This window comes from Pelobates fuscus, chromosome 2 (assembly GCF_036172605.1).
Source record: "Pelobates fuscus isolate aPelFus1 chromosome 2, aPelFus1.pri, whole genome shotgun sequence".
Classification (NCBI taxonomy): domain Eukaryota; kingdom Metazoa; phylum Chordata; class Amphibia; order Anura; family Pelobatidae; genus Pelobates; species Pelobates fuscus.
Window position 1 is genome coordinate 210,819,975 of NC_086318.1, and position 27,738 is coordinate 210,847,712.

Consider the following 27,738-nt stretch of genomic DNA (forward strand, 5'->3'; position numbering starts at 1 on the left):
TTTTTACCCACAAAGAAAACATGCAAAAGAATTGCTTGCTGTATATCTACAAAAGAAAAAAAGAAATGTTACATGTAGTGTCTTTCTAAAAATGTGAATTTGACCTTTACAGTGCACTTCTTTTCATTGTATTGCTTATTGTGCCTAGAGTCCCCGGTGCCATAAATCTATTCATGTTTAAAGGACCACTAATGTCACCCAGACCACTTCATCTTAATGAAGTGGTTTGGGTGCAGTGATCCTGTGATGTTAAGCCAGTTTTATATGTTTACATTGCAGGGTTACATACACCTCCAGTGGCTATCTTCCGGACAGCCACTTAGAGGCACTTTCATCTCCAGAACTGAGTGAAACTGCGTCCTGGAATCAAATTCAGCTGATAGCAGCATTTAATTGGAGTGTGGTGTTTTTTGGCACATGCATTCTCCAATCCAATACTCTATGAGAAGCATTGGGTGCTGACATTGTCAGAGGCTGCAGCACAGGAGGCTTTGCACTGGAAAAGAGGCGTGCGTTTTTTGTTTTGTTTTTTAATGTAATTATTTAGTATTATATTTTGCAAAGAAAATGAACACAGTAGGAGTGCAATTAACAATATCAATGGAACGGTACATCAATTATGAAATTACACATACATCATAAATTAGTTATTGCATGACCAATATGACATTCCAATGTGTAGTGTACATTAGTCATGGATTTGAGACCCACTTTTATGGTATCGCTACTTGTAAAAGATCTAGCGCCTTTGAGCATTTGAAGTTATGTGGACGAAAATAACGAGTGGCTCTTGTATCATGGCTTTGGTAAATACATCCCTATAGAGATGCATTGACCTTATCTCTATAAGGAGATATTGAATGATGCAGTGTGGCAGTGTGAGTTAGCGTGCTCCCTTCTCCAATCCTTGCCTATAGGGAAGCATTGGATTGACTGAGATCTTCATCAGTGATGATCTCAGCCAGAGTAGGAGTGGTGTCGACTGCAAGACCAGAGCACCAGCGGTTAAAAGGTAAGGTAAACACTTTATATTCTTATTATAGTGTGTGGCTGTAAATCTAAATAGTTGAACACTCTGTTAGGAATACAGTGTTCCTTTAACTTCTTTAGTTATCTACCCTTTCTGCTTAACATCATATGGCATTTCTCCCTAATATTTTGTAGGACTCTGAGGCTGTGGATATCATGCTTGGAGTATGTGCAAATGGACTGCTTATCTACAAGGATCGTCTCAGAATAAACCGTTTTGCTTGGCCTAAAATCTTAAAAATCTCCTACAAACGAAGTAATTTTTACATTAAAGTGAGGCCCGGAGAGGTAAGAATAAAAAAAAAACATGGAATACAATTCACTAAAAATATCCATCTTTAATGCATTGATAATTTTTCACATTAATTTTTTTCCTGCACTTACTGAAGATACACTTTTCAAATTTTCAAGATGTTTTTGTACCAGCATAAGTTGTCTGGATTAGTGCTCAGCCATTGTCATGTATCACCTGTGTGAGTTCTGCAATGTACACAGGATCTTTATATTTTCTTAGTGAATGTATGTTGCTGGCAAACAATATAGGGTAGGCTGTTGAATTCCAAATTATATTGAGTCTGCCTAGTTTTTAAAACTCCTGATTCAAGTTCAAATGCAGTATTTATTAACATCATTGTAGTGGGAATTCTAACCAAAGAAAAACATCATCGCACCCATTGTAAGGGAAAGTTGTTAGATTCCTGACAATATGGAAAATGGTTTTATTTTTATATTGTTTAGCAAAGGTTTTTTTAGACCGCTATTATCTTCAGTGCCAACACTTTAAAAAAAATAAAAATAATTCTAACTCTTTACCGTAGCTTTTTAAATGACTTAACATTATCACCACAGAAACAAATATATTTTTTTTATCAACAAAGCTGACATCTTCAGCACAATAGAACCAGCTTAAATACATTGTTTAGATAATGACAAAAGACCTGTTATACACCCGGTTTTCAAGCTGTAATTCATGTTCAGATGCTTTTCACTTTGTTAATTTTTTTTTTTTTTTTGTGATATGTGTTCATCAAAATCTGTTTGGAGACATTGTTGTTCAGAACTCCAGAAAGGATGTAGTGTAACTCCAGTGTCTTGTCAATCCAGCCGCTTCCGAATAGTAGGTAGCCGGAGATACAGGAAACTGATCATAAGCTGTCTAATATTGTTGCATAGGGAATGCGCCAAGCTTCCCTTCCTCTAATCGAAAGTTATTGTTTAAAAGCCCTGCTGGCCTTTTAGAAACAGTCATGGGCGGACTGAGAACCATCAGGGCCCCCGGGAAAAATAAATCAAGGGCCCCCTTACAGGCCCCACCCATACTCCGCAGCAAGCGCCACCCATGTCCCGCCTCCATGCACCGCCTCCAGCCACACCCTATACAATCTTTAGAAACACAAGGAACAAAAGTGCAATAATCCCTTCAAGGCCCCAGTAGAGACTACAATTGAGGGCTAATGGGCCATGGAGGGGGGTCTTTCTAGCAGAGGCTATCTCAGTGTCCTTAAGAGAGTGTGTTAGAAAGAATCCCCTCCAGGCCCTATTAGAGACTACAATGGAGTCTAATAGTCTTGGAAGGGGGTCTTTCTAACAGAGGCCATCTCAGTGTCCCTGCTGGAAACAGTCGCCTCCAGGCCCCAGTAGAGACTACAATTGAGGGCTAATGGGCCATGGAGGGGGGAGCATTCTAGCAGAGGCTATCTCAGTGTCCTTTAGAGAGTGTGTTAGAAAGAATTTCCTCCAGGTCCCATTAGAGACTACAATGGAGTCTAATGGGGCCTGGAGGGGGGTCTCTCCAACACTCTGGTTCCTATTCACAATATAGCAACACAACATAGCTCGCTGATACCTAGGCCAAGTTGGCTCCTCTTACCTTAATTACTGTTGCTGGCTGGCAGTCTGTGGGCTTGCTGGAAGGCTGTGGGCTTACTGGCTACTGCCGGCAGGCTGTGGGCTTGCTGGCTACTGCCGGCAGGCTGTGGGCTTGCTGGCTACTGCCGGCAGGCTGTGGGCTTGCTGGCTACTGCCGGCAGGCTGTGGGCTTGCTGGCTACTGCCGGCAGGCTGTGGGCTTGCTGGCTACTGCCGGCAGGCTGTGGGCTTGCTGGCTTGCTGGCCGGCAGGCTGTGGGCTTGCTGGCTTGCTGGCCGGCAGGCTGTGGGCTTGCTGGCTTGCTGGCTTGCTGGTTTGCTGGCTGGCAGGCTGTGGCTTGCTGGCTGGCCGGCCTGTGGGCTGCCTGGCTTGCTGGCTACTGGGGCACTTGTAGATTATTTAAAGAAATAATCCATGCACAATAACCACTACTGCTCTGTGTAGTCGTTATGGTGCCAGGAGGGCCGGGCCCCCCTCCCAGAGTAAGTAGTCAAACCGTTTAAGTACAGTTTGACAACTTACCTGGGGTCTGCTGGGATATGAGGCTGTAGTAGGGTATAGGAGCAGTGGTGCAATGTGTGTGAAAGGTTCAGTGTGTGTGAGTGGGTGTAGTGTGTGAATGTGTAGGGTGTGTGGGGCAATGTGTGTATGAGGGGGCTGTGTATGTGTGTGGCAATGTTAGTATGGGGGGCTGTGTGTGTATGGGTGGGCAGTGTATGTATGTGTGTGTGTGTGTGAGAGGCAATGTGTGTAAATGTGTATTGTGTGAATGTGTATGGTGTGTGGGGGCAGTGTGTTTATGGGGCTAGAGTTCACTCTCACCACTGCGACCACCAGGAATCCCTGGTGGTCAGTGTTGAGAGTGAACTCTAGCCCGTAGTTTACTCTCGCCAGAGCTGTAACGTTGCTGTGGTAACCGCGGCAACTATCTGTGCTCGCGCAAGAAGGACCCAGAGGAGCTGCAGGCTGAGCTCCCGGGTCCTCTCTTCCTCCCTCCCCTGCCGGCTGCCCGCACGGTGCCTGCGGACAGGGGAGGGGGCAATTGCCCTCCTCTTACTCCCCCTCTTCTTACCCCCCTCCCCCTCTTCGTACCCCCCTTCTTACTCCCACCCTCTTCTTACTCCCCCCTCACTCTCTTCTTACCCCCTTCTTACTCTCCCCCTCCTCTCGCCTTACCCCCCTCTCTCGCTTCTTACCCCCCCCTCTCTCTTTTTACCCCCACTCTCTTTTTACCCCCCCACTCTCTTTTTACCCCCTCCCCCCACTCTCTTTTTACCCCCTCCCCTCCCACTCTCTTTTTACCCCCTCCCCTCCCACTCTCTTTTTACCCCCTCCCCTCCCAATATCTTTTTACCCCCTCCCCTCCCAATCTCTTTTTACCCCCTCCCCTGTAGCGTGGCCGAGCTGCTCTCCGGTCCGCGGTGTCCGGCCGGAGTCATAGGAAGGTGCACACTGAGTGTGCACCTTCCTGTCAGCCCGGCCGGGTACAGGAAACAGAAACTCCTGTTCCGCGCGGAACATGAGTTTCTGTTTCCTGTACCCGGCCGGACTGATAGGAAGGTGCACAGTGTGCACCTTCCTATCATTCCGGCCGGCACCGCGGACCGGAGAGCAGCTCGGCCACGCTACAGGGGAGGGGAGGGGAGGGGAGAAGCTGCAGCCGCCTGAGGCTCTTAAGAGAGCGCTCAGGCGGCTGCAGCATTTAAAGGGGCGGGCGGGCCCCCTGATGGCGGGCCCCCCTCCCGGCCGGGCCCTCGGACCATGTCCGAAGTGCCCGACCGGTCAGTCCGCCCCTGGAAACAGTGTATTATATATTTAGACAGAATACTTAGAAAGATTAATTGTCTGTATTGTGTTGGATTGATACTCAAATAGCAACAATACAAAAGAATAGGTTATAAAAAAAATATGTAAACACTGACATTATGGCATATGTGGATGTAATATAAAGAACCTAATATTTCATTACACAATCTGTTTACATAAAATATGTAGTGGGTGTTCACTATTGCCATTTACTACTGCTATTTGAAAAATTGTTCTGGCAAATAAATCCAGTATTGCTTAAAAGAAATGCATACCGGCTAATTAATTTTTTTTAGACATTTGATTAGGTTGTATTGATTACTTATGATTCTGTAAAAAGCAGTGCCATGTAATTTTTACATAAGAGACACAAGGTGCATGTGTGCGAAATGTTAAAATATGCGTTCTGATTAGGTAAACATTTTCTATTTATACCACTGTAAGTGAGATTTGGCAAAATATTGCACTCTAGGCTTATAATCTAATTTTCAATTACACTACTTATTTACAAAAACAAGGCCTGCACTCAAACTCCCACTACTCTTGGGCGGCAGCAATGACCATAGTACACATCAGCCCCAATACATACAGTAAAAACCAAAGAAAAAACCTGCGCTCTTCCAAATCCCCATGCATATTTACACAAATGGAGGTTGTTTAGTTACTCCAATGGCCATTAGAGGGAATGCCCACCTGCCACGTCAAACTTCTTAGGTGGGTCTTACACTGACTATTCACCTTGCTTCCTCCAAATGTAAATCTGAATAGGGATTTGGGAAGAGTGCAGGTAACTTTTTTTTTTTCTTCCTATTGCACTACTTGACTATACATTTGTACTCTGGAAGATTGATATGGAAGTTGGAAATAACTGTTATACTGTCCTTTTATTTATTTTACACTAATAGCACATTTATTGTGGTCCAGTAATTATCTTGCAATGTTCAACTACTAATTCTTAAGGCAGTAATAGATTAGAATTTCATCACAGTATGTATGTGTGTGTGTGTGTGTGTGTGTGTGTGTGTGTGTGTATATATATATATATATATATATATATATATATATATATAGTCTGTATAATAACCCAACTTCTAAAGTAATACTTTGTTTGTTTGTCTCTATTTCAGCTCGAACAATTTGAGAGCACCATCGGGTTCAAATTGCCAAACCACAGATCTGCAAAGAGACTGTGGAAAGTATGTGTGGAACATCATACATTCTATCGGTAACTACTGCTTTATAAATTCTATTGGTACTCTAAACTCTTTAATTGTGGAGTTTGATACTCATTCTTCTATTACCGTCTATAGTAGTAATGTATTTTTTTTCTCTTCAGCTGTATCTTGGGAAAGGTTACGTGTGTGTATCGCACTTCAGGAACAACGAAGTTCAATAACACATACTAGTTAAAATAAAATGCCTTCCTCTTAGAACTGGTAAAAACAAATGAGCACTTTGCACAAAGCTACAAAGTTAGCACAAAATGTTATACAGACACATATTGTTTCTCTAAATTAAAGTGGACTTCCTGCTCTGGGAAATTGTGATAGGGCTGCCCTGTTAAAAATGGGTGCAGGTACAGTCAGTAAAACTGAAAACTGCACAACCAGTAGGTTATACCTTCATAATTGGCAGAGGTTTATTGTTCCATATTTTTGGAATGTGTGCACTTGTACACAGACTTGACATAAACACAGCCGATTTTTTTTGTTTTGTTTTTTAAGTGCTTTTAACCAAGGGTACTTATTATGCTGAAATGAATTGTGGTGTTGGTAAGCTCTTTCACATCCATGTAAATTTTTACATAAAAAGTCTTAGTTTTGATCTTCTATGAATATATTTACTCTGATATCACAGCCAGGACACGTTGAAATAGTACCCATTTTTTTTGTTTCCATACCACACAAGCCAGTTTAATGTGGTTGACAAGTGTATCACTAAGCCACTCGCAGCCACTAAACTCTGTAGTATGTTTACAATTATTGTTGGCGCCTCCATGGCAGCACTCACAAACTTCCTTTATGACAGAGCACTGAGGGACGTACCTTTTTATGGCAGTATTTTTGGTACCTGATTACTCAACTGACTGTGATCATTGGGATGTTCTTTTTAACTTATTAACTTCTTGAAGATTTGTTGTGGTGTAAACTGGGACGGGTTGCAAGCAGCCCAAGCAGTAAACTTGTTGATGGAATTATACCTCTATGTAAGAATAAAATTAACAAATCCTCCACGTGAAGTTATGCATACAAAAGGTTGGCAATTTGGACTGCCTCTAAACCATTCTATCACAAACTAGAAGTAGTGATCTTAGAAAGCCTGTATCCTTGTAGGCACTACTGATTTTAGCTCTGCTAATAAAAAGGGCTCAATTTTTTTGTATTTAGAAGTCATATTTGAATTCTGACATCTTAGGTCTGTGCAGGGCAGTTCACTGTTCCTTCATGTAAGTAATCGTAATGTTTGCATGCTTTTGGAGATCAAAGCCATTGCTTGCTTCCCGCTGCTTCAACATCCTCCTCAAAAGCCAGTGACCCTAGTATATACTGCTGGCTCTTAATTTCCTTTTCTCATGGAACAATTTGCAAAGCAGCACAGTTTTTACAGTGAATTATTTACTCATTGGTGATGAGGCTATTCCTTCTCCAGAGAAATGGGTATGGGAAGAGGTAAAGGAAACTAGTGTAATGCACAGTAATCCATATATCAAATGCAATCTCTATATCGCCAATAAATCATACGCACCCAATATATTTAAGTACTCTAGTGAGGATACCACAAGCAACACTGCCTCTAACACTGTTTGTATGAGTAGAATAACAATAAATATGTAGGGCACATGAATCACACACCATGTGCAAATAGCTCCTGCACATTCCACAAGATTGGTTGGGTATTAAATAAGTCTTCTGTGCGTCAGCCAGGTACACATTCCAAACTATGTATAAAAGGACCAGTAGATACCTAGTGCTTTGGTTTGGTTCTAAGTAGCAACACTATTCTTATCTCATAACTAGGGTTAGGGAGTCATCAAGCCATTATAATGCCAAAGTATATCCGATTACACCAGTCCTAAATATTCTTCTACTAGTAGTCATTTTATAGAAGCCCCCTCTAAAGAAAAAAAAAATAATACAAAAAAAAAATCTCTATTTACTTCTGATTATTAGTTTGATGGTTGTTCATAACATTGTCCTTTCTATCTCATCAGCTGTTGACATACCAGCATTCATTAAGGCACTGGACCTGCCTTAGCTCTCTATACTGGGCTGGTATGCAATTCATTAGGTGCTCAGAGGAACCAATGTAAAGCTCTCGTAAAAAGGACATCTACACAATCCAGTTCACTATCGTTTCCAGCATCTCTATTAGACAAGTCCCCTGGAATTGGCCTATTTTACTTACATAATGCCTGGATTTGTGGCTGGTTACCTTTGTCTAACCACTAGCCTGCATCTTTGCTGATTACTCTTTCTGTGCCATTATTGTAAATTCCCTATTGATCGTTCATGTCAAATAGGAGTGCCAGTTTTGGCACTACTTTAGCACCTACTTATTGAGTTTACACTATTTGTTATACAGTTTTTGCCGTAAGTGCCATAGGCTTGTTTGCGTATTTTTTGTTGTTTTCTTATATATCAATGTACACTAGGGGATTCCCTCCTCCACAGCAGCAAAACACCTTTGCATATTTAGTATTAGGGAGGGTGGTACCTCTTTCTAAAGGGAAAGGTGGCAGAAACACTATTTACATTTGCAGATGTATTTCTCAAACAAATCAAAATTTCCACTCTTTGTTTTCTGTGACTGTTTTCTTTAGAGATGTTGGTGTTTGGAGGGCACTGTAACTTTCCCTTCCCTAGGCTCCCCATTCAATTCCCCTTCTTTACCTAGCAGGTAGTCCAATTCTGTACATACACAGGTAACCTCCTTGCTCAGTTGAAACTGGTTTGCAGCTGAGCAGTAGTTCTTCATCCAGAGGCTAAATACTTCACATTTCACTCTGTTTCCCATTATTCTTATTCACAAATTGATATGTTCTTTCTCTCCCAATGTACTCCTATCTTTCTAAAAAGGCTCATATTGCCTCTATAACTTGGGCGGATCATGCTCCTGTTAGTTTGCCCCTCTCAATCCCAACTCTAATTTAGAGGTGGTTGCTTAATTATTCTACCACCATTTCACAACTGAAAACACATATGTTATCCAGTTGAATTCTGGTCCAGACCTATCCCCAATCACACCACATGAGGGGCCTTTGGGAACTCCTTATTCAGGTCGCATCCCATATAAAATAACATTAAACGTATTGTAGACCTTATTTCTCATATCTCAGTTAGATATGCAACATAAACAGTTTTGCAAATGCTAAAAGGGCTATTCTTGACTAGAAACTCTTTACATACCTGGGGGCAATAAGATTGGCAAACTTCTAGCTAGAGCTCTTAAAGGGACACTATAGTCTACAGCTATAGCTTATTGTATTTGTTCTGGTGAGTAGAATCATTACCTTCAGACTTTTTGTTATAAACACTGTCTTTTCAGAGAAAATGCAGTGATAACATTACAGCCTAGTGATAACTCAACAGGCCACTCCTCAAAGGGCTGCTAGAGGTGCTTCCTTGGGCAGTGCTGCAGAGTAAGCAGCAATGCCATTCAGTGTCTCCTCCCTCTGCTTGCAGACACTGAACTTTCCTCATAGAGATGCATTGATTCAATTAATCTCTATGAGGTGATGCTGATTGGCAGGGCTGTGTTTGACTTGTGCTGGCTCTGCCCCTGATCAGCCTCCTTAACAGTCTCGGCCAATCCTATGGGGAAGCATTGTGATTGGCTCTTACCACCACTTCTGATGTCAGCAGACAGGGGCAGAGCCAGGAACAGAAGACTTGAATACAAGAAAAAAATCCTATATTTAGGGAGGCAAGAGAGTGCCAGAGGGGCTAATTTGTGGTTTTAACACTATAGGGTCAGGAATACATGTTTGTGTTCCTGGCCCTATAGTGCTCCTTTTAGGCACACAGAGAGTCCATATTTATAGCAATCCTTCTAAGGAAAAGTCTGGGCCCAGATGGCTTTACTTTTATTTTATACAACATTTTGGTAATGATTTGGCTCAACATTACATGCATACATTTAATTCCCGTGCATTTAAACCTTCCCTGTTTTTGCTACTGAGACTCTTATTTCTCTAATACCCAAGTCTTTGAAAGACCCCTTATGTGGCATCTACAGCCCTATTTCACAGATTAATAATTTAAAAAATACCTGCCATGACAAATAAAATTTAATCTTAAATTATAGAGCATCAGATTTCATCAATACGTTGTGCTAGCAGAATTGCCAGCAAATTTCTAGATTTTCTAAAAATAGAGGTTAAAAACACAGACCTACCGATCAGCACAGAGATAATAAAGTTGTGCTTTAAATGTCTGTTATCAGGGAGACCCTCCCCTGCTTGAATTAAAGCGACACTGTCATGCCGAACTTACCTTTCCTCAATCTCTTCCTCTTCTCCCCCTCTCTCGGGATCTGTTATTCTTTTCTTCCTGTCTTCTTTAGTTTTCTTTAAAATCATAAGACAAAGTAGGGACTCTTTGCCTTATGGAGGATTCCTCCGCTTGACCAACTCTGACCAGCGGAGGAGCAAAGTGTGCTTCATTTCCGCTGGTCAGAGCAATTTTCCCATAATCCTTACCTTTCCTCTGTGTTCCCGCGATGCTTCCTGTCATTTTAGACGAAACTGCCGAATTGCATCCTAACAGAATGAGAAGAGTTTCTCCATTGGTGTTAGGATGCAATTCGGTACTTTGATCGTATCGGAATTTCATTCTAATGAATGAAACTCCGATCCTATTCATTGCTGTGGCTGCATCTTGCAGCCGCTTAGTAGATAACTCCCTAATTTCTACGGTATTAGGGAGCTATCTACTAAAAGGCTGAAAGACCTAAACTGGTCTTTCAGCCACATTTACTAACACTAAGTAAAGATGACTTAGTATTAGTAAACAATATGCCGCTACTTGCTATACCGCGAGTAGGGGCATGTCTAGTAAGCAGTGAGCAGCCTGTGGCTGTAAAAAAAAAATAAAAATATTGCCCCCCACCCCTAAACGACGGGTGGGGGCCCTAAAGTAAAATAAGGGAGGGAGACCTATTGTCGCCCCCACCCCTGGGCGGCGGGTGGGGGCCATCATAGTAATAAGGGGGGGGAACCTACTGCCCTTCCCCCCCCCTCCCCCCCCCCGGCCCCCACCCCTGGGCGGCGGGTGGGGACCATAAAGATAATGGGGGGGGGGACCTACTGTCCTCCCCCCACCCCTGGCGGCGGGTGGGGGCACTAAGTAAATTCTCCCCCCCCCCCCCCCAATCAAGGTGACTAGGGGTCCCCAAGCCCCTAGTCACCCACCCCCCGCCAAAATAAAAATGCCCCTACCTACCCCCCTCACCCTAAAAAATAGTGAGGGGGGAATAAAATTGCTAACCTGTAAAGTAAAATTAAACTTACCATTCGACGTCTTCTTTTTTCTAAAATCTTCATTTTTCAGCCCCAAAAAATGCCAAATAAAAAACCATCATACCCGTCGAACTAAAAATAAAATAAAAAGCCCGAGCGCAAAAAAAAAAAAATGACGAAAAATAAACCCGAGCGCAAAAAAATAATCCATCTTCACCCATGGAGGGCTCCGCGCAGACTGAGCTCCGCAGGGCGGGGGAATGCTTATAAAGCCTTGCCCCGCCCTGCAATTAGGCTAAGAACACTCTGATTGGTGGGTTTAAGCCAATCAGAGTGCTCTGTGTCATTTTACAAGTGTGGGAAAGTTCTTTGGAATTTTCCCACGCTTGTAAAATGACACAGAACACTGTGATTGGATGGCTTGGTGGGGGCCGGGGGGGGAGGACAGTAGCCCCCCCCCACCCGCCGCCCAGGGGTGGGGGCCGGGGGGAGGACAGTAGCCCCCCCCACCCGCCGCCCAGGGGTGGGGGCAGGGGGGGGAGGACAGTAGATCCCACCCCCCCCCCCACCCCCCTTATTACCCTTTTTGTTTTACAGTGAGCAGCCACAGGCTGCTCACTGTTTAGTTGACATGCCCCTACTCGCGGTATAGCGAGTAGGGGCATTGGGGAGATTTGAATCGCCCTTATGCTATTATGGGGGTCATATTGACCCCCATAGAGTGAGGGGAGGACCTGGGGGGCTAATGAAGTGGTGGGGAGCACAGCTCCCTGCAGCTTCTATCTGTACATATTACAAGGAGGGAGCTGCACGCCGGTAGCTCCCTCCTTGTAATAAACTGAACGAACAAACGAACACTGATACTCAGTGTTAGTTTGTTCGTTTGATTTTTTCTATTCATTCGTCTGTCTGATGAATGAATAGGTGAAATTCCCGTTCGCATGTCCAGGTGTTTCACTGGGCATGTGCGGGAATCTTACAGTCTGTCTAGTGTGGGCAGATGACGTGTCCCACAGGGACTTCACCTACCCACACAAAGATGGCGACGCCCTGAATATAGATCGGGGCAGAAAATAAAGAATACAAAATAGGTAATATGGGGGGCTTAGGGGCATTTGGGGGTGACTAGGGGGTCGATTGGATGTAGTGGAGGCGGGAGGGGGGTTAAAAAAAAAACGGGATTCGGCATGACAGTGCCGCTTTAAGTCTAAGTGAAAGCAATGCTTGCAGTAGGGAAGAAGGGAGGATTGACTTGAATCATGTTATAAAACTACTGACACTCTAATTTGCATTGTTTTTTTTTTTTTTATGTAGACTCTCCTCTCCTGAGCAGCCTCCAAAAGCGAGGTTCTTGACTCTGGGTTCCAAGTTTCGTTACAGCGGCCGCACACAGGCCCAGACACGAGAGGCCAGTACAAGGATAGACAGACCTGCCCCGTATTTTGAGCGCACATCCAGCAAACGTGTGTCTAGGAGTCTTGATGGAGGTAAGACAAAAAAAATTACATGTGATATGTTTGCTTTTGCAACATCAAAAATGAGATGTTGCTAAAAAAATATAGTCTAGGACACCAGCATTGACCGCATACGAAAAGAAATCCATGAGATTTATCCATAATGTTTTTCAGGGAAAATGGCATATATTTAGCAGATTCCTTCTGCATAGTATTAGTTAAATTTTAGAGCAAAGGATTCTTAATGCAGCTGCTGACCCAGAACCAAGGGCAGATAGTGGACTCATTACTTCTGTTGGTTTGCCACAACATAGTTTTAATTTATTTTAGAAAACTATGATTTGTGTTTGATCAGCACATCATAATTTTAAATTAATCTTTTTTTAAATTATCATGTTTATAGTGTTTTTGCTGTACTTTAGTGCCACCTTCTGGATGTACATTGGTATTTCTACCATTTAAAAGTTCTCTGTGTACACTGCATTTACTTATTTGTTTATTTTCAATTTAGTACATATACCCGCAAAGAAGACATGCATGTATTTGTTTCTGATGGTTGTCTTTGGGGTGATATGAAAACCTGCTTGCAAAAGCTGCAGTCATTCTGTGTGCGGCCTTTGCAATCCCTCCCCTCCCCCTTTCCCCAGCACAAACTTTCAATTTGTGCAAAAAAATACACCAATCAGAGGCTTTTTATGGTGGAGCTAACTGAAATAGAAGAAAACCTCCCTGGCTATCAGATAGCGAGAGAGGGATTTTGTTGATTTCAATTGAAAAGGGCACTTTTATAAACTGTCACAAATTTCACACACAAAGCATCTGGAGTATACTTTTTTTAGGAGAAAAAAAAAACTTCACAGGATTTACATTTTTTTCTCATTTACAAGTCATGAGTTGGTAATTGCTGAGGCCTGCATGTACGTTTGATGTATTACTTTGGTTTGATTCAATATAGTTTATTATTATTATTATTATTATTATTATTCTAACCTAATCACATGTGCCAGAACTTTGTTATATAAACCCATATGTGTGCAATATGGTAAATCAATGTATAGCCTTGTGTGTTAACGGTACCTGAGGATAACCCAAGGAAAAGGTGGATTTAGATGGGGAAAAAAAGACATTTTAGAGCACTGAGGACCTGCCATGTAACTTTTGATTTAGCCCATGCACATTTGTTTAATGCCTTAAAAACACAGCACTTGCATGCAAGCAAATTGCTTCTGATTGTGTATAAGGCTGTGAATTATACTTACATTTATATATCTCATCCAGGTTATATTTATACTCTTTATACAAAGAACCATGTTAAAATGATTATGAAAGGAATTGTACTGTGACCCTCAATTACATGTGGGGTTTGTTTATCCAAGCTTGCTTCATTAGTTAAACCTAAAATCTTGTGCAACAGCTGTTTCCAATAGAACGTTACACTTATATGTAGTTTTTTGTTTCCATTTCCACTAAAGATGAAAGGCTGTATCTACAGTGTTTATTCAAATACATTGCAGTGTAAATATGCATGTAAATTTTCAAATGACAGGTTTGTTTAAACTAGGTATAATTATGAAAACTTCAAGTAACAGATTACACACTGCTTGTTCATTTCTATTGTGCATCAAAGGATTTTGCCTTTCAAGAATTGATACAATGCACTTTTTCTGTTAAGAGTATACAAAATTCCTTTTGAATTTTATCTCCATTCTTTTTTAGATCATGTTACGGAACTGTTCTTTGTTGCTTCAGGTTCTTAAAAATATGTTGAAGCTGTACACATTTTGTTCTTCATATATACATTTTGTGTGAGGGTTGGCAAGCAGACCAACTGCAATAAATTAAACTGAGTAAAATGCATTATACAATTTTTAATCTTGGGATTGTAGATTTTTGAACAGATTATTATAGTGACTTCTTGTGTGAATTTGTTCATAGTTTTGTGTTGTATGCTTTTGTTATGGAGGCATTGGGACTTTGCATGAGATTTGAGATACCGGTAAGTAATATTTAAGTTGATAGCTGTTGCCATTATTGGCCTTTCAGAAGGCAGCTGTGACCACATAATTAAATTACAGTATATTTCTGTAAATAGATACGTAATAGAACTATTATTCTACAATTGAAAAATAAAAACAATCCGTAGATGCTGTTATTGCTTGTGGAATACACATTGCATTATATTAAATGTGATAGATCTGGCTTCATACAACAAAAATACAGCTTTTTGCATTGTTTTACTCTATTATATTGTATTACTACATACTTTAAAATCGTGTTTTCTCTGACCAGCTCCTATTGGTAGCATCACAGACCAGAGTCTACTGAAGGCTACCTCTTTCCCTGAAGCAGGCTCTGCCATTGATGGTAGAGTCTCAGAAGTTGTTGCATTGGAAAGAGAGAATGGAGCCACAGTTGGCTCACAATTGGAGCAACCCAAAGATGCAAAGGTAAGGACGGTAGCCAGCAGTCTCACATTGTTATTGTTATGAGCATTTTTTAAAGGAAAATCTCTGCCTTTATATGTATTTAACACATAGTTCAATATGTGCGTTGCTAAGTGTGCCTTATGTTTAGAATTGTAGCTGTCCAAGCTGTTTTGTGTTATAACTTTACAAGTCATTTGTTTCTCCATTCTGTACACACTAACTCCGTTATGTACACTGCTCCATTCTATACGTGCTGTTAGATAGATAACTCTGGAAGTAAAAAAGGAGAGACACTGCAAACAGATCAGTATTTGAGATGAGGCTTTAAAAGCATTTCATAAATGGACCAAAAATAGGTCAGACTGTTCTTAATCAGATTGTTATATACGAAACGTTTTATTGTTCAAAATTTCAATACCTTCATATCAAATACTCTTCTCCATGTCACACTAACACTCAATTTATGAAATGCTTTTAAAGCCCCATCTCAAATACTGATCTGTTTGCAGTGTCTCTCCTTTTTTACTTCCAGAGTTATCTATCTAACAGCACGTATAGTTTAACCGAGGTACCGTGATCTATTCACCCAACCTTTATTTAAATATCTTGCCGACCTTTCATTGATCACCTTTTAAACTCCAGATGATAGTTGTGATTCGGGCTGCTATTTATCACCTCCACCTGTTTAGACTAACCATGAGTCTTTAATAAATAGACTTCCCATCTTAATTGCGGTCCAGAGAATACTCCACTATTTAAAAATGTATCCGTATATCCGTAAAGGCTTAAGATAGGATATATTCTCCCCCATTAAAATTGCTTTCAGAATCATCCAGTTGTGGAATTCTATTGCAAGTAATGGTGCTGCATTCATGCAATGTGCTGCTTAGATTTCATCGCACATATATGTTGTTGAGATGTGAACTGCTTGTGCATTTATGTCCAGTCTTTGTTGTGATACCTCACCTAGCATGGCTTCAGCATATTTTATCTGTTTGCTGCTTCTATGTTTACCTTTCTTTCCAAAAATTATAGGACATGCCATCCAAATCACACTTGGACAACTTTATAAAACACAGGAATACATTTTAATTATAAATGGAACAGGTTATCATTTAGAAATAAGAATTGCTGTCTTCTGCACATTGTGCTAGCCTAATTGCTCGTATTAACGCTATATACCCGTCAAGGTGTTATATTTCTTCAGCCAAATTCCATCGTTGGAAAATATATATAATATTCCATCCGCTGTCGAGTGGGTGTGCAGGTGCTCTGCGCCCATAGAGCATGGCAGCATTCTTGTTTCCTACTATGCACATTAGTGGGTTTTCTTATACCATTTCATGCCATCTGAGGGACGGGTAACTGCATGAGTTACCAACACATGCATTTACAGAAACCATCTTAGCCGTGGAATAAGTGTCTTCAGATAAGTATATACGTCAAGCATTAGGTTTGTGACCACCTGAAGAACATGTCTTCATCACATTTTTCTACATCACCGTGTCTCTTTAATGACATTCAAAATAGGCCTACAATTCAGTCACCTCATTTACACAGTGTCCCTTTATCAGGATAGCACATGCGTAAAGGATTATGGTATTAGGAGTTTACCAAGTAGCCTTGACATATTCATATCTCCTTTAGCATATTAGACGTGTTTAATGATTTAACTTCTGTTTTGTTTTGGGATATTGCGATGAAATACCAGTTTTTTTGTATTGCCTTGCTGATTCAGCTACTCATTTCTGTCTGGTGTTGTTCCATTTCATGTTTGCAGGCATTCGTTGAGATGTGTCTGCGGCCATGTTTGTTTTACAAACATTAGTCTTACACTCACACTCTTGACAACTGAACATAGATCTCTAACTTCATACTGCAGTCTAATTTAGCTTAAATTCCTCATCTAATTTTGAGTAACAATCTGTTTGCATTTATAGTGATATTTTTGCCTAAACGTATCTCTGACTAATAATTTCTCTCTATCTTTTTGTCTTTCTCTGGTCCTATGGCGTGCACGTACTTCTCACTTTCTTGTAAACAATAATTAAATGAACACGCATATTCACCTGTTTCTGGATGGGTCGGTATAGCTAAATCGCTCATGCTCATTATCACCTATTCACTGCAATCATACCATTTCAGCAAACCTTCCAGCCATTCCTGAGGTGGACATGTGTTCAGAAATTTCAGATACATCTGAGGAGGCACTGGATGAACAAAGTCACATGTGCTATAGTGCTGTAGAATTCACTTTTGTAGATTGGAGTATGAATGTATTACCACCTCAGGATGAACCAGCTACTTTACCAGAGCCCATCTGTGATTCAGGCAGACATTTTATTGCTCCAGCTTGTCACACTAACCATTTGTCTATAAAGTGTAAGCCTCTGGAATGTGGCTTTTTTTATTTCAGCTTTTATAACTTCTTTCCCTTCAAGTTTCCTTCCTTACTTGATGAGGATGGTTATATCAGTTTTCCCAGTCTCCCCGAGGTTTGCATCTCTTTCCTCCCTACAGCTGTCCGCCATTATGTTCCTCTCACATCTCCTTCATTCATCCCGTCCCTTCTGCTCATATTTGTGCTGCTGCTCTCTGCTTCCCAGTGTCTTCTGTTTGCATTAACCCTTTCCCCTCCTCTTGCTCTGTCTCTCTGCTACCTGGAGCCTAAGGCGACTTCATTGGGCTCTTTTAATGACTATGACCTCAGTGACAAAGCAGAGGAAGAGAAGGTGTGTAACATTTTTTCCTAAAGTTGCCACTTGCACCTAGATTTCACTTCTGTGTATTGCTAAATATGCACTTAACCTTGAACACTACTTTGTTCCTGGCTATGGTACTGATTAACAACTGCTACAATTAAAGGGAATCATGCGCTAAAATGCAGGCGTTTTCCTTATATAATAAGTTGTCTGCTTATTCATTACATATATTACATTTATTTTTTTTTACCATAAAAGTGACGAGCTACATGTATGGATTAAGCCCATTTAGAAGCATTATGAATTAATTTCTCTCCACAACAATAACTCTAATAATACAAAAGTGCTAAAATTAAGAGAGGGTCCTCTTCTCTATATGATAATTTAACCTGTCCAGTATGGTGTATAGCAAAATATAAAACACAATGTTTTTTTACACCCTTCTTAAACAAATTGCCTTGTTATTGTACATGTACTTATTTTATTTTAGAAAATGGTATTTCTACTGTATATGACATTACCAACTTGGTAATGCTGTTTCTTGCTTCATTGGGCACTGGAGATCTCACAGATCATGATATAACATTCAGAAACTATTCCTAGAGAAGCATTGTATAGTTATATGAGGAATTACTAAGGTAGATGGGACAGCAAGGTCATTTGTGAGACCTCCATGATGCAAAAAGCAAGATCATAGAAAACCTTTCTCAGAACAGCCACCAGAAAACTTAGTGTACTTTACCATATCCATTTATTAGAGAATGTAAAAAGAATAGGCCTCTTAAAATGGACACTCCAGGTGCATTTTTGCCCTTCACAATTTCTTTGAATTTTAGCAACAATAAATATTTTTATAAAATAGAACATGCGCTTCTTTTTTGAATAGGAGTCCATTGTACTTATGTAGAAGTTTTTGATCCTCCCCTGTCCTGCCAACATAAACCAATTATTTCTCCCATAGAAGTGCTCGGGTCTTATGTTAGAGACCTAGACACGCACGCATTCTGCACTTCAGTTCCCTGCCAACAGTACGCCAAAATAATGATTTAACTTATTTACAATATACCCACAATTTGTCCCACTAATTTCAGTGGTAAAATACACTGTATGTACAAAAGTTTGCAGTTGTGGGAGGTTTCTTTATTGGCTTTACTTGTCATCGTCTACATATAGTTTAGTATTGAGTTGTCAAAAACCGTGAGTTTCGCAGCATTAGGTATTCAACAAATACAAGCTTTTTCACCTTTCTGCAAAGCCTGATTTCCCTTAAGTCTAGATCAGTTGTGCTATGATGAGCAATCAATAAATGTGGTTCGGTTACAGGAATAATTGCCAGGTGCAGTGTACAGGGTTACATTTTGGCTTCTCACTCCTAAATCTTTACCATGATTTTTTTTTTTTTTTTTTTTTTTTAATATATGGACTACGGTAATTATTTCATTTAGAGTAGTGAAAAATACATATGTGAAGAAATTAAATGTTTTTTGCTTTTTCTTGAGAAAATAATAGGTGTGGTTAGTACCACTCTTTATTTTTATACCTTACTTCTGCTGATACTAGACAATTTAATGTGGTCTGTATCATCTTAATTTACACCTACACACATAAATATATCCGTACATCTATTACCGGTAATCTCCCATGTGCCATTTTAAAGGTATATCAATGTCTCATTATTAATACCATGCACTGTTGATTCATCTCCCTAAACTGTAAGCTGTTATAAATATTCAATCAGCCCCTGGCTAGCAATATTTCATTTCAAATTTTCAGCAAAGTAAAATGCACAGACATCTAGTGCAGTAATAGCTTCCCTTGGCACTGCAGGGGTTTATGACTGCAAGCAACATGATGCACTACCTTCAGGCTATCCTTGCTAAGGCTTATTCATGTGGACTAGTCTATAAGAGTGTCTATGAAAGCAACATTAATATTTGCCACAATTTACAATAACCGTTGACTGTGTAGCACGGTCTGTGGACAGTCACACACACACAATCAAGACTGCTAGAAATTTTTTCAATAGAACTGCAGAGAACAAATGACAAAAACAAGAAACACAATTTCCTTTTCATGGTTTCTTGCACCCCTTATAACATAAGTTATAATGCTTGCATTGCATAGTGATTAAATCAAATACATTTCATTATTATACTTTTTACCCTTTGTAGGTTGATAGTTAAACAAATTGTGTGATTTGAATAAGCTGAATAAATTGTGAGATCTGACTTGGGTTATGCAATATCCTCATTGGTGGAACTCATTGAGTGATATGGAGCCCATAACCCATTTATCTTTTGCCAGATGGTATCTAAACCATTTGACCACATTGTTGGCGCTGAGAAAGAGGTTTTCTGTAAGAATACCATCTCTTCCTGTACATGTCGCTTGCCCCTTTTGGTCTGCACTAACAGTTCTTTCTTTCACTGTTGGCCATTTAATCTGCACGGTTCCAGGTGGAAAAAGAAGAGGATGAAAGCCAAACACAACAGGTGTTGATTGCCATTCTTGCTTGCTGTAATTTGCATCCTGTGCCATCTAGCTGGAAGAAGGTTTATAATGTAGTGGTCTCTAGGAAATATAGTGCTTAGTGGTCTTCCTCCTCATCTTTGGTATTGATTGCCAGCATCAAATAAAGTGTGACACATTTATCATTCAAACATCTGAAAGAAAATTAAGAGCTAGAGATACTATCTAAAAAAGTTTTATGTCAGTTGACCTGTTTCACTGTTTATCTGAAGCCTGGCTACCATTCATTTTCCATATACCAAGATTTGCTTGCTTTAAGCTTTGTTTATTTTGCACTTTTTTCCATTTTCAACTTTAATTTTTCGCAGAACAAGTCCTTGAGAATAGAAGGGGAAAATATTTATATCAGACATAGCAATTTAATGTTGGAGGTTTGTATACATGTGTTGTGTTCTCATGGGCTGCCAAGGCTGCAAGGGTTTGGGACATCACTCGCAAGCCAAAGTTAATGGCACAGTGCATGAGATGCATGGGGCTGGATCTCTACTGTCAGATATTTTGCATGTTGTGACCTGTATTGTACCTGTAAGCTGTTACTTTTGAGATACTTTCCTTACTCTCTTTCCAGTGTGGCATCTGGGAGTAAGCAGCCCTATAGAGTTCAGTGTGCATGATTGATACACAGTGCTTTGCTATAATTATTTATACAGTGTCAATAAAGTGAATTGTAGGTACCATAGGAGAGCTGCAGTGCCAGCTGTTGTTGCTGAATAGATGCATATATGCATATTCTGCAACTTTAATATGATGGTTTGTTTTGTTCAAAATAATTGAGCAAGCATATGATTTATATAATGTTATTTGATATATTGCTCTTAAAGCGAACACCCAATGCATTTAACTTAACCCTTAACTTGAGGACTAATGTCCTGTTATGCCAATAATCTGGCCTGTAAATACCCCATGCCAGCATGAAATGTGCTGTCTATTTAGCACTATTCAGACACGCTGTCATTGAGTAGGACTTTACAGATTGAAAGCTTAAAGACAAGATCTTTACGACTACACATAGACCATCACTAATTCTTAAGTTTAAAATGGCAGCTCTTCAGGATTTCCTCTTTAACTCTTCCTGAAACATATTGCAAAGCAATAAACTATTAAAAACACACCTAAAATGTTAAATTTGCAGTCTTTGAAATATGTAATAAGTCTGGTTTGCTTTTCATTATCTAGACTAAAAATAAATGTTTAAAATAATTTGTCAGAACTTGAAATATGTCAACTGGGCTGTCCAACAATCCCCGTGTCACAGTTAAACTAGAGTTTTTTTTTGTTTCCTCTAGTTTTTGTTCCCCCCTCTTTCTTCCTTTTATATACATTATCCTCATTTACTTAGACGTGTGACTTTTTCAGGTCCTAATAATCTGACTAATGCATTGCTTTTTGCAGCTTAGCGGTTTGTCACATTAAATATTTATAACCCTACTAAACATAAGATGAATGTTTTACTCAAGCTTTGCACTGATCTAGATAATTCAACATTAATTCCCCCCCATGAGTGAGGTTGGAAATTTTGTTGCACAAGTATTTAGAGGTGCAAAGTTTGAAATATAACTCTGGTGACATTTTAACAAATTTTGTCTTTTACGTTGTAGAAAAATGTCTGATCTGAAGTTCTTAGAAGATTTATGGTATTGCTGCAATTCTAAAGTTGCATAGTATTAAATATAAATAAAATGGTACATCTAATGTGCATAGTTCACATTTGTTTCTTAAATCCAATCACTGTTCAACTTTCAAAATCTTAAAGCTAATTAAACAGTTGTATCAGAATCTAAGTTTACAGTACTCTTATTTATTCTAGAGTATTTATTTTCCCTCATTTTCTTATTACACTTTCCTTAAAGGAACACTGAAGTGTCAGGAATACAAACATGTAGTCCTGGCACTAAAGAGTTGGAATGGGATTGGAATTAGAGTTGGAATTAGGCCTCTGGCCCCATCTCTCTGGAAATTTATGGGTAATTTGCTCCCCTTTTCTTCCACTCTCCACCGGTCTTGTAGTTGAGATTATTACATGTGCTGCAAAATGCCACGCTGTCAATCAACATTTCCTCGTAGAAATACAACGGATCATTGCATCTCCATGGTGAACTCCAGTACCTCCATGTGGAGCGTGTAGACACCGAACACCAGTGTTTCACACTGTGCAGCACTGAAACAGGAAGCAACCTCTAGTAGCCGTCTGAGTAACAGCTACTGGAGGTGTAACTAGCCAGCACTGTGAACTCTTCCTTTTCTCTGACAAGGCAGTGTTTACAGTGCTAAGGCTGCAGGGCCAGCACCGGAACCACTGCAAGTGTCCCTTTAAATATTGAAACAAACAAAAAAAAAATCAGGTTTCATAAAACAACTACTTTCTGCAACAACAAAAAATACACAGAAAAAGTAAATGTTGCCTTTACAGGCAACTTCGATTTTAAACAGTGACCATCATTGTGTAGAAACTGCTTATATGTTTCAGTAGGTGTTCCTACATGCATCTTTTCTCTTTAATTAGCATTTATGCTATAATTTGCAAAATTAATCTGTTACTCAAATAAAGGCTTTCATTTATGGATAAGAGTTTTAAATGATTTAATATTTTGAAGATTTTTAAAAAAAAAATATTTTTAATAAAGATATTTTTTTGGAAAACTTTTATACAAAAATATTATATTTTAGCCAACAATATTCAAACAAGGCCTTGGTTTGATAAATATTTTATAAGGTGTATAAGTTCCCAATCTGGAAGCTAAATTAGTTATACAAGTTCCTTCCAGCTTTCATAAAGACTACATATACCCTTTCATGTTCTGTCTTTTATATAAACACATTTCTAAATCTGAAAAATGTTATTTTGTACAGGATACACTTATGCATTACACTGGCTGTTCAGATCAGACATTTCTTTTAATCCGCTCCAGCTCTGAGGAGCTTAATGTTGTTTTAAACCAGATTTGCGTTAGTGTCGAGCTCTATCCTACTTGTTCATTGCTAGGATCTGGATAAGTCACAGGAGGAAGTATTGAAACATCAGGCTAGCATTAGTGAGCTCAAACGCAGTTTCATGGAATCCACACCTGAGCCACGCCCAAACGAATGGGAAAAGCGACGTATCGCTCCCTTATCGCTTCAAACACATGGGGTATGTCTGCTCATATGTTCTAATGCATTCCTTTAAATGTATTAAGACTGATACTTTGGGTATAGTTACCAAATATATGTTTAGTTACCTTTTATTTGAAATTTAATATGGCATTAATAGAAATATTTTAACATTGTAACCTGTGATAATCATTCTACTAAACTGTTAGCTTACACATTTAGCTGAGATTTAATTTATATTATGCAGATATTTTTCTAAAAGCAGATTATTTATTATTAACAGTTTGTTAAACCATAAATAAACTTCATAAAATAATTATATAATTCATAAAACTACCAGTATGTATTTTGTAAACTTGCTTTTTTAAATAATGTTTTTGGTTTTCATTGTGTTGCTAAACAGGTTGCTCTGGCAGAGCTATAATTTGCTAATAGTGTTTGGAATTGTATATTTTTGTAAACTCAAAGCAATCCGAAAATTAAAGGACCACTCTAGTGCCAGGAAAACATACTCGTTTTCCTGGCACTAGAGTGCCCTGAGGGTGCCCTCACCCTCAGGGACCCCCTCCCGCCTGGCTCTGGAAAGGGGTCTTTGGAAAGTCTTTAAAACTTACCTTTTTCCAGCGGTGGGCGGAAAGCTCTCCTCCTCCGATCCTCCTCTTCTCCTCCCCGTCGGCTGAATGCGCACGCGCGGCAAGAGCTGCGCGCGCATTCAGCCGGTCACATAGGAAAGCATTCATAATGCTTTCCTATGGACGCTTGCGTGCTCTCACTGTGATTTTCACAGTGAGAATCACGCAAGCGCCTCTAGCGGCTGTCAGTGAGACAGCCACTAGAGGAAACAGGGGAAGGCTTAACCCATTCACAAACATAGCAGTTTCTCTGAAACTGCTATGTTTATGAAAAAATGGGTTAACCCTAGAAGGACCTGGCACCCAGACCACTTCATTAAGCTGAAGTGGTCTGGGTGCCTAGAGTGGTCCTTTAATACAATGTGAAAGCCTGTCCCTGCAAATCTAACTTTTAACATGGATGAAAGGTTGTTGTGGACAATTTGACGGATCACTAAGTTTCAATAGATCAAATATGCCATACAGGAACACTATAGTGTTAGAAATACAACCATGTATTCCTGACACTATAGTGCTGGAGTGGCTATATAGTTTACAGGCACCCTTCTCTGTGGTGTGATAAGGTTTTTACTTGTCTTTTCCCCACTACCTTTCCAGTCTTTCAGTGGTTGGTCCTGCCTCCATGACTGATATTATCAATCTTGGTGATCTCAGCCAATGCAGTGCTTTCCCAAGGAAAGCATAGGGAGCCTATTGTGCATGTGCAGGAAACTGCCACGCTAGCATCTCATCATAGAGATGTATTTAATCATTGCCCCTCTGTGGGGAGCGTTCAGAGTCTCCATTCAGAGCGTGGAGACGCTGAAGGCCAGTGCTGCATACTGCTGTACTAGACTAGAAAGCACCTGTAGTGGGCATCTGTGTGACTGCCACTAGAGGTGTTACTAGCCCTCTATCCATACCCTAACCTTACCTTTTGTGTCACTGTGCTCTATTCCCTCTAGTATGTAAACTTATTGAGCAGGGCCCACAACCCCTTTTGTCCCTGTGCATCCAACTTGTCTGGTTACAAATTTGTGTCTTAGTCCACCCATTGTACAGCGCTACAGAATTTATTGGCACTTTATAAATAATATGTATATGTATGCTTAGGTTGTATATAGGCCTCCATGCATAAGACACCAAAACCACTACATAATCTGTATGCTTGGATGTGAATTCGTGCATTTTTAATTTGTGTAATTAAGATTTTGTTAATTCTCCTCCTTTTTTTTTTTTTTTTTTTCATGGTTGGAAAATATACTTTATTTTTTTATTGGCAAATACAGAAAAAAAACATTTTTTTTTTTTTAAATTCTTTATTTTTGCTGTGCATGCAGTAACAACAGGCTTGCAGAGCCACAACAGCAACTGCAGGCTTTTTCATAGCATTTTACAGTGTGGCGGATTAAACAGCACAATTTTTTTTTTGGGAACAAGAATGTAGGTGACATTTGAACATCTGTAGATTATTTTAGACATGCTAAACTAAACAGGCTTATACGTATTTCGTTACGGTAAGATTATGTGACACATATGGCATTACATTCTTGTGGAGTACAAATAGTTATATATATGCCAGGATTATAATTGTGTGAATTCTTGCTTTAGTGCAAAAACAAAATATGCTTGTCAGATAGAAGAAGTCAGATAGAAGAAGGAGGGACACAGTGGGAAAACATTGCATGGTAGACATCTCAGCATTGGTTGCAAGGAGTAGTGCATACTAAGAGGTTATAGTGGAAAACAGATATGTTTGAACTATTATGCCTAGTAATTATTTCGTTGGAGAAAAACAAAAGGATAAATGTAAGTCCCGTACTGTCCCTCAGGGTGAAGGCTGGCAGGATAGACAGGTGGCTGCCGATTGTCCCCATTGCGGCGTGCTCGCTCATGAGGCACCGAGGGTTTCCATTTAGCCTATGCCCATTGCAGTGACTGGTTTCTTGCCTGCAGTGTTCGTCTCAGGGGCACCTCTGGGCCGGGAGTCCGCTCTTGTTGCCGTAAGTGGAGTGTGTAGCTTTGCGGCTTCTCGCTTTGCAGCAGCGGCGTGGAGGGGATGATAGAGGCTGTGCCATGCTCTGGTTGCCGGATCAGGTGAGTGGCTTGTGTGGAGACCAGGTTGTGTGGTTTTGCTCACATGTATGCGTGGGCCGTTGTGTTTGCCCATGTCGCCGGGTGTCGCTTCCCGCCCAAGGGGTCGCCGGTCTTTGCGTATCATGGCGGCCTGTTTAGGTGCTCGCAGGGGGTGCATGTAATGGAGGCGGCGTGTTTTAGGTCGGATCCACGTGGCCACCAGCTTGACTGCCAGTCTATGAGCCATTCCGCGGTCCCACAACACTGCCCAGAGGCTCGCGCAGAGCCGATCGAATTCCTGTAGAGGGTTCGCGGCATTTTGGGCATGCGTGTTCCGTTGCTTGGGTTTACGATGGGCGGCCATCTTAGCTGTGTCCCTGCGGTCCGGTGCTTCTCAGTGGGGTATTCTCGCTTGTGCGGGTGCCGTGATGTCCCTCAACGGCAGGGGGGGGGGGGGAAACCGGGGTCCCTTATACCTCTATGTGCCACAGCAGTGTACACAACCGGGAGACCGGCCGTATCTTCTCGGCTGCGCCCGCGGGTAGGCCCAAAGATGCTTCAGGGTACGACCTCCGAAATATTAGTGGTATGCCTTAACAAGTTGTGTCCCGTGCTTGTAGAGGTGCTCCAGTAGAGTCTTTGCTTGGTTTCTCGGGTGGGGAATCGTTAATTTTTCGGTTTTAGTGAGTTTTTCCAGGAGCTCTCTCTATGTGCGACTTGTCTGCATGGCGGTCCGGCCCCGCCCCCAATTCTCCTCCTTTTAGTGCAATCTGCTGCACTGTTTTTTTTTTTTTTTTGTTTGTTTTTTGTTTTCCTCTCACCTCTCACTCTGCGATTCTTACACAAGATATTTACGACCCTCTGTGAAAATGGTGTCTATTGGCGATCAGACTCAATTTTGAATTCTATGTGTCTGTTGCTGATAAATGATATTGACTTCAAAAAGGGAGGTTCCAAAATAATTTTTGTCCAATAAAAAATATATTACGGGGGGCGGAGCCGGACAGGCATCCCGACCAGACGCACCTTACAGGAGCTCCCGCCGAGCTGATCCAAACTCGACGGAAAACCCGAGAAAACCCACTGAACTTTTCCCGCAAATCAGCCTATCGGCTAGAGGAAGTCCTCATGTACGTGCCGATACCAAATTCGACACCAGTCTCGTCCGGGAACCGCGGCAACGGTATGAGGCCTAGCAAAAGCACGGGGGAAGGACGGCCGCCTTCCCGCCAGAAGCTGAAAGCAACACAAGAGCGTAAAACATGCACCCCCCCCCCCTATGGACCGGCGGGGGATATCCCGGTCCCCGCCAAGGGGAGTGTCCCGAACCCAGCACCAAGCGACAGACACCAAGATATCTCGAAGAAATGCGGGGCCGGGAACACCCAAGATGGCGGAACACTATCAGCCAACGCAACCTGACAAGCACCGAAATCAACCTGGTGCACCACACACCGGTGAACAGGCAAAAGACCCCATCACTATTATATTTGATCGCTTCTGGGTTATGCTGGAAGAACGCCTGCGGGCGGGGAAGCCACACCGAATCGCCCATACTGCGACCAGAGCCGATGGCGGAAGGGTGAGTGAGGGTCCACTTCAGGGCAGCGCAAACACCCAAGCTCCCGACACTCACGTTACAGGCCCTCCCGGGCTGAGAGCAACATGGGGCAAGCCCCAGAGGTGCCGG

The 27,738-nt window shown here is 40.9% G+C and overlaps 1 protein-coding gene across 15 annotated transcripts in view; it reads left to right on the forward strand.

Moving 5' to 3' along the window:
• Positions 1–27,738, forward strand: part of EPB41L2 (erythrocyte membrane protein band 4.1 like 2) — a 297,090-nt gene that overhangs the window by 233,460 nt on the left and 35,892 nt on the right. For 7 of the 15 annotated variants that reach the window (XM_063443121.1, XM_063443128.1, XM_063443124.1 and 4 more), the window contains 7 exons: positions 1,165–1,317; positions 5,831–5,928; positions 12,475–12,647; positions 14,904–15,061; positions 17,134–17,772; positions 20,199–20,234; positions 23,255–23,401. In XM_063443121.1, coding sequence (XP_063299191.1) covers positions 1,165–1,317; positions 5,831–5,928; positions 12,475–12,647; positions 14,904–15,061; positions 17,134–17,772; positions 20,199–20,234; positions 23,255–23,401 — 1,404 coding nt within the window. Of the gene's footprint in view, positions 1–1,164; positions 1,318–5,830; positions 5,929–12,474; positions 12,648–14,903; positions 15,062–17,133; positions 17,773–20,198; positions 20,235–20,579; positions 20,643–23,254; positions 23,402–27,738 lie in introns of all 15 variants that reach the window. The other 8 variants (XM_063443134.1, XM_063443135.1, XM_063443136.1 and 5 more) reach the window with 5 other exon arrangements.